This window comes from Pseudochaenichthys georgianus, chromosome 1 (genome assembly GCF_902827115.2).
Source record: "Pseudochaenichthys georgianus chromosome 1, fPseGeo1.2, whole genome shotgun sequence".
Classification (NCBI taxonomy): domain Eukaryota; kingdom Metazoa; phylum Chordata; class Actinopteri; order Perciformes; family Channichthyidae; genus Pseudochaenichthys; species Pseudochaenichthys georgianus.
In genome coordinates, this window is record NC_047503.1 from 43133894 (window position 1) to 43142048 (window position 8155).

At 40.2% G+C, this 8155-nt stretch overlaps 1 protein-coding gene across 1 annotated transcript in view; it reads right to left on the reverse strand.

The window, feature by feature from the left end:
* ppp3r1b (protein phosphatase 3 (formerly 2B), regulatory s1ubunit B, alpha isoform, b) overlaps positions 1 to 6348 on the reverse strand; it is a 32107-nt gene extending 25759 nt beyond the window's left edge. Inside the window, exon 1 of the mRNA XM_034088544.2 lies at positions 6126 to 6348. Within this exon, the coding sequence (XP_033944435.1) occupies positions 6126 to 6128 (3 nt within the window). The 5' untranslated portion in view covers positions 6129 to 6348. The remainder of the gene's footprint in view (positions 1 to 6125) is intronic.
* Positions 6349 to 8155: the final 1807 nt, after the last annotated feature.

The following is an 8155-nucleotide window of genomic DNA, read 5'->3' on the forward strand; positions in this document are numbered from 1 at the left end:
TCGCCAAAATGGCTTCACGACAGGGCATGACATTAAGGATTTTGGGAGATGGCCCTGTGGGCCATCTAAGCTAATTTACAGATGGCCCTGAGTCCAATAGAGATGGCCCTGAACAATGCGTGCGGACGAAATGACTCACGAAAGGTTTGGGGGACCTGCAGGTCTTAGATGCTGTCTGGTGCATTCTCTAGAATTATAAGATGAACCACCACAATATTATATTGTACAATTTCAATTTTATTCTTAATTTCACTTCTTCTTGTTTGTGTTTGCTGATTCAACGACTCAATGGCCCTCTGTCTGTCAGAGGGCCACTGACTGGGGTTGAAGATGGAACATTTTGAAGGGACACTCCCTTTCTGGAGATCTTGGAATCTTTTCTCCAGGTGCTTGATGAGCACATCTGCAAACACATACAAAATGTCAAATTATAATCCCTGTCTCTGGACCACCATAAAAAATCATTTATATCATAACAAATGTGAAATTATATTCCTGTCTCTGGACCACCATAAAAAAAGTATCTATTAAAACATGTTATGCCCATATGTACTTATGAAGAAAATATTTACTTTTGAAGAAAAAATATTGAATATTTACTTTGAAGAAAATATTATTGGGCACATACCTATGACTTTGATTCTCTTTTTTCGGGGGGGGGCTGCAGCTCAGTCTTTCTCTTCTTTCCAGGTTGTTCACCTTGCTTTGGTGGACTAAGAAACATTGTAATACACTCTGACTTTAAATTATTTGATCATTATGTATTCAGCATCAGAATCCGTAACAAACTGAAATTCCCGCGAAAATGTGGTTGCATTCGATTCATTGTCCGGGTAGTATTAAGTTGCGCCACTTATGTGACAGACAAGAATAGTCAACTCTAATGTCTAACACTTAATGTGGAGAAAGAGATGTCCTGTATGGGTTGATTGTGCGTTGATCTGTTGGTAATGCCTCAGGCTTCCGGTGGGCATGTAAACAAATGCATAATGCTGCGCTATACGTTGTGGCCTCATCCAGTTGCATAGCGACACTTATTGTTTAGGTGTCTTTTAATAAGCAGGTAGTCATATCATTAGCTAGAACTAGCTGGATCTGATCGATATGGACATAAACGCGAGTGAAGTCTAATCTGACGGGAGAGAGAGATCACCTGCTGCTGCTGTTGCTGCTGACGAGTCGAGACTCGACACGCAGCTCTGCATAATCACATGCAGCGGTGAGCGGACAAAACACACACTTCAGGTTAGAATAGCACACGTAGCTATTTTAATTACTTCTCAAACTACCTAAACTAGTTATAGATGTGTTTAGTTTTACTGTCGGGTCACTCATTACTGGATCCGCGAGCTGCATGATACTGGCATAATAGATTGCCCGATCGGGCAACCAGCAGGTGAGGCTTCATTGCCCGAGCTAAATGCTAGATGGCCCCGAGTAATCGGGCCATCCTTAATGTCGGGCCCTGCTTCACGAGTCTGGCAGTATTTGAAGGTGACCGAAAATGACAGTAAAATAGCGGTATGCAACGTGTGTAGCAAAGATCCTGCAGCTCCACCCGCTGTGACGAACCGGTGAGCGGAGCAACACACACTAATGGCACATTTCCACTACAGCGCGGAGCTCGCTTTAAGTGTGCCGAGCCGTACGGGGCCCGTTTTTGGTTGCGTTTCCACTTGGCGTAGTTCCGGCTAGCGAGTACTATTTCACAGTTTTTCTGGCCCCATAAAATCGAGGTTCTTTCCGGGCCAACAAACAGGGCTGAGTAGTGAGTATGCTAAATGAGTGATGGAATCACTTCCAAGGGGGCTACAACTACAACAAAATGAACATATTTGACCGTGATTTAATTGTAATACACGTTTCAAAATGATGCCGAAGTGACAACATACTGATACCGGTTAGTACAAACCATGAATTAATGCTTTGACAAGTCTGCAGACAAGACGGCAGGCGAAAAACCTTTTAAAATGCGTGTTTTCTGAATGGTGAAGCTAACGTTGTATATGCTCCGACCATCCACACTCACAACAACGGCCTACAGACATAAATAAACCAGCGACTGTATTCTCCATGACACAGACAGTCTGTGGTTTGTACTTGTTTAACTTTTGTCTGTGAGCTCTGAGTGCTAACGGCCCGTCCACACACCGGCGTGCGTTGAGGCTTGCCGGCGGGCGTGTCTGACACTCGACCAACAACCACATGAATCTCCCACCCCTGACACACAAGCAGCGGATTGATTGGCTAGAGCTTGTACTGGCATATGATTCGATTGGCTGACGCTTCTGCGGAGGGGTCAAAAGTTGAACATTGCTCAACTTTTGCAGCGAGCCACGCCAGCAACGCTCCGCGTCGCTTCCCACGATGCAGTTCGGCTAAAAGTGACGTCACCCCATTCAAAGTGAATGGGCAGAAGCGTTGGAAGCTTCAACGCACGCCGCTGTGTGGACGGGCCGTAACAGCTAATGGCTGTGTTCTTTTTCTGGGGTTCTCATCGAAGATGACGTCACGGCTCCACCTACACTGCGTTACTAGAGAGAGAGAGAGAGCGCTTCCGCTCATCTCTCCCGTGTTATTCTCCAAAGTGAATGTAAACTTGAATAATGAACTTCATTTGAATGTAATAATTATGTTGGTTGTTGTTTGTGGAAGCGCCAGTGAATGAGCCCCATTAACTGAGTTTTAAACATCACTTAAAATGGAAGATCCCCATAGGCCCCGCCCACTCGATCGGATCGGTATCGGACGATACTGATTCCGGTGATCGGCCCCAAAATTTGCGATCGGAGCATCCCTAGTTGTAAGACTATAACCTTATATTTGTGCGGTGCATGGCACGTGGGCGCTGAGAAATCCTGCGCCACTAGAACCTTTATTGTTAGCTCAAAAACATGATCTCTTCATTTTGCTGACTTCTTTTAATATCATACATGTGCTGGAAGGTGGATCCTAATTTGGGTTTTTTGTGCTTTATTGCTGTTTAAATGCAGGCTCAGATATGGCAACACGTCAGGTATTGACTATGATTTTCTTTTGTGTGTAAATCATGGAGCTATCCTACAAATCGTAGTGTACAGACAAAAATAAAACGCTACGTAAAGACCATCACATAAAATGTATTAAAGCATTGTGATGCAAAATATATATTTCTAAATTAGATTAATGTTGAAAATCATGATTTCATCGCAACTAGATACTTGTTTCTAAATTGTTCAGCCATGCAATGCCTGACTAAACAACGAGGATTCCCCAAAATCCAGTAATAATACACATCCTGGAAGTGTACTAAAATCATCATTGCTATATGTACATTGAATGATCAAAAACACAGCGTTAACATCGTTGTGTTCCATAGCTTAGCATTCCTACATTTCAAATTGGTGTACTCAATAAACCATTTGTTAATAAAGCACAGCAGTGGTTTGGTGTGAAAAACAGCAGCTTGTGGGCACTGCAGGCCGGAAAGGAGAGAAAAATATGTGTTTTAAATTCAGCTGGCTCAGTGTGGGCGTATTCTAACTCGTGGGAGAACTAGGGTAATCATTTCCACACAATTTGAGACATCAATCCATTTTTAACTCGCATTAAGATTTGAACTCTAAGGGGAAATACAGACCAGCGGGATATGAGAGTTATAACATTATAGGCCTACCAGCGGCCTATTTCCCAGCGTTTATGCACAACCTCGCTCCAAAATCACATCACATTTGGATCGGCACATCCCAGTACCTCGACATCCTCGTCTGTCTGCATGATGTAATGGGTCCAGTGTGTTGCACTTACACAAATAAGTTAAACCTGCCAGCTTCACTGCTTAGCCGACTTGCTGTGTATGATTATCTTGCTATACAAGCATCCACATTCCTCAACGCAGGTTACTTGTGGCTCTTGATCTAAGCGTTTAAAAAAAAAAAATGAAACCTTAAAACTGCCACTGCAACAAATACCATGTTCCCAAGTCTCTGGTTTGAATTTAGAAGGTGATCCCTGCTGTTTGTGTATCTCTTTAGTAGATCTATATATTCATTTAGGGCAAAAATAAATACAACAATAAAAATGTGAGCTGAAGATAATTGGGCGAAACAAGGGTTGCACAATTTTGGGAATATTACAGGTTGAACCTTTTATGAGAAATAACAGAAATGTATGAATATTAAGCAGATATAAAAGGAATACAATTAAAATATAGGACTTCTTTGCTAAGGCTGTATTTACCATGTCAAATGTAAAAGACATTCCCTATAGCCCACGCCAAAATGAGACTTCCTCACAGCCATTCTTATCGTTTTTATCTTTAGTACTCACAAAAATAGGTCCATAATTGTTTTGTAGCTATAGCTCGGAGAGAGACAGGGGATGACATGCAACATAGGGCCCGGGCTACAATGCTGATTTAATAGCAATTTGGCACATAGGGGAGCTGTATCGCTTTTTGTATGCCCTTTTTAAAACAGTTTAGTGGGTAGAAGGCTCCCAATAAATGTGTGTATAAATTAATTGTATATTGTATTTTACGCCTTATGATGAATCATCAACTGTTGATCACAGTGAGCCATCTAGTTTTATATCACACATCATATCATTTAACAGCAGATATCATCAGCCTGCTTCACAGCATCAATTATCTCAAAATCAGACATCAATGACCCTGAAAAATGAGGTTAAATATTGATTTAAAGGGATTTAAAACACCAACAGGGACGTCTGACAGAGCTCCAGTGTTCTGACAGATCAGCCATTTCTCACTTAAGACAACACTTCCGGTCAATATTTTCAAAATAAAATCGTAAATTGCAGATGAAAACTGGCAAACACAATTTGATAACCTATATATTGCACGACCACTGTATTACCAGATAATACTAAAAGAGTCCTGCAGAAATTGTAAGGTATATGAACAGCTCCTAACACAAATGTCTAAACATTTAAATATATCCAATATGTTGTTCATATTGGCACAAGGTGGTGGTACTGCATGCATTTTAAATCTATGTTAATTTAGCATTAAAAACAGAAACAATATTGTACAAGTACAAGTCCTGCATTGCAAACGTTACTTAAAAGTACAAAAGTATTAGCATCAAAATATAGTTAAAGTAGCGACAGTAAAAATAGTCATTGTGCAGATTGGTCCATTTCAGAATAATATATATGATATGTTTTATAATGATTGATCATGAAAGTGTTCTCAAAGCTGGTAAAGGTGCAGCTAGTTTGAATGACTTTGTATACTGCAGGGTAGCTTGTGAATTTACTCCAGGAGGAACTAAAGTCTGCTTTAAGACTTGATTATATTTCACATCATTCATCCAGATCTGTAAAGTAACTAAAGGTACTACATACAAGTAGAGGAGTAAAAGTACACCATTTACCTCTGAATTGTAGTGGAGTAGAAGTGTGAAATAGCTACACATTGAAATACACAAGTAGACTACAAGTACCTCAAAATTGTACTTGAGCACAGTACTTGCACCACACCATTGCACATATCTTGAAATGTTAGGATGTTGGTCGAGCAGGACACATCCACACTATTTATTGATCTGTTTTCTAACGATGTATGAACTCAATTATTAGCTTAGCCAAAAAGTCAATAATAAAAAAAGGTTAGTTGTGAACTCACTTAATTTACGGACTTTGAAGCTTTTATTTTTTATTATTTTTGACGTTACGACACTTCCGTCGTTACCGTGTTGCGCACTTGACGCACCTCCAGCTAGCTACAGCCTGCTAGCAAAAACCGTAATAGTATTTCTGGATTTCCTCACAAGCTAACTAGCCTTCTGACCATATTAAAACCGAGCCACACATCGACGTTACTCTCTACGTGGATGTGTGACAAGTGTGGCATTTAAAAGAAGCATAAATAATACAATAAATAAACAATATACTGTCATGGACAAAAAAAACGTTACGCTCTTTTTTTTATAATGTCAGTTAGCGCTGTGCTAACGGCAGCTAGGTTAGCATTGGGATGCTAGCTCTGAAGCTAACAGTTCAGATGAGAGCTGTGCTAAGGATAGCTAGGTTAGTATGCTAGCTCTGAAGCTAATAGTGCAGACGAAGGAAGGGAATCTGTTTTTACAAAATGACATTTTAATTTGAAAACAGGTTTTTCTTACCATTTTGCCGCAAGGGGGTCTGAAGCTTCTTGGAGAGTAATTTAAAGCTCCGTTAACGGATCGACGCAATCAGATAAAAGACGAGGTTTGTGACTTTTAACAGTGAGATACCGACCACCGGCTGTCTGACTTTACGGTTTCTGACAGCGGGGGAGAGATTCACTGCAGCGCGAGCTGATAGAGCCGCAGAGGGGGAGAGAGAGGAGAGGTAGTGGTGGAGAGAGAGAGAGAGAGAGAGGGGGGGGGGGGGGAAAGAGGGAGAGAGAGAGAAGGGGAGAGTGAAGAGGGAGAGAGGAGGAGGAAGGTGCAAACCAAAGCTCGTCTATTCAGAAGATGGATCACTCCACTTCTGATTCTTAATAAGAATAATGTTCATGCTCAGCTCTCTGAATATATTTTGCACATTTCTCCACACGTGTCTGCACAGCACTACTGTATCATATATAGTCATAATTTCATTGTCCTAAGAAGTGCTTTAGTTTTTGAGGTTCTTTATATATTTGAATTACAATTTGCTATAAATATTGGTCTTTTATGCTAAATAGTTTCTTTAAAATACTTTCTTGTTATTATCGTTATATTTTACCTACCTACACTTAAAACTTACTTTTGTTAGATTGTTTATGTTTGCACCACCATGCACCAAAGTGAATTCCTTGTATGTGTAAAATATCTGTCAATAAACTTGATTCTGATTCATAATAATAATAATAATACACTTTATTTGCATGGCACCTTTCAAAACATAGTGCTTTCACATAAGACAGAACACCGTTAAAAAAACACAGATAGAAAATAATGAAACAAGAATAAATATATTAAAATAAAATAACATATTGACAAACTCTGAACCATAAGGGAAATATCTGTGCATAAGTAAATCTACTTACAAATTGTAGCTGTTTAATTTGAGGCATCTGTCGTCTTGTAAATAAATAAAACTTGGCTCAGTGGGTTAGTGCGCTGATCTTTGAATCAGAGGATAGCACGTTCAAACCCCACTGCAGTCAGCATGTCGTTGTGTCCCTGGGCAAGACACTTCACCGCAAATTGCTCCTGTGGGGATTGCCCTGAATGTATGTAAGTCGCTTTGGATAAAAGCGTCTAACAAGTAACATGTAATGTAATACATATTTACTCGTGTTACCTGGCTGCTACTTCATTACTTTTCATATTTTCCACATGTTTATGTTACTGCTACTTATTTTTTGCTGCCTTGAATGTGTACTTCTTTGGTTTTATTGTATTAACATTTATTTATTATCCTTCCTACTTGTCATGCTAAACTCTGTAAAAAGCCTCTTGGATCTGCTTGAAAATCCATCGTCACAAAAATGATATTAGCTCAACCTTAAACATCTACATGCAGCAATCCAAAAACACAATTTATAACAGTAAACACTGTAAATACATTAACTGCACGATATTTATATTTTATCAGGGAAGAATTCTGTACATGTTTACCTTTCGCCCTCTGACGCAGATGCCCAGCGTTGGGCAGCCGCTATCTCCTTTTAATGTTTAATGTGTAATTGAACTATTCATATCTTAGACTGCACTGTAACTTTTATCCATGTATTTTTTCCTTTAATGTTTATTTTGTTAGCTTTTCTTTTAATGACTGATTTTAAATGCCATTTTCTTAATGTCTTTCATTTTTTGTAAAGCACTTTTAATTGCCTTGTGTTGAAAAGTGCTATATAAATAAACTTGCCTTGCCTTGCCTTTAAGGAGGGGCTGCCCTAGCATGTTGTTGTTGTTACCAGTTCATGACCGGGCAACTTTCGGTCAGAGATAGTTCTTGTTGTGGGACACCTGGAACACATCCTTCTCGGGGTGTAGAAGACCCCGAGCCATAAGCGACAACAAATGTGATTCAGTGTCCTCAGCTGTTTAGTCTATCCAGGGCCGTCGCTCCCTACAGGCCGATCATGCAGGCTGCATGGGGCCTCACATTGCGCAGGGGGCCTCGGCTTATGAGCTCGGCTTGTGCGCAGTTCTCAGCGCAGTTCTCCGCGCACCCAACCCCT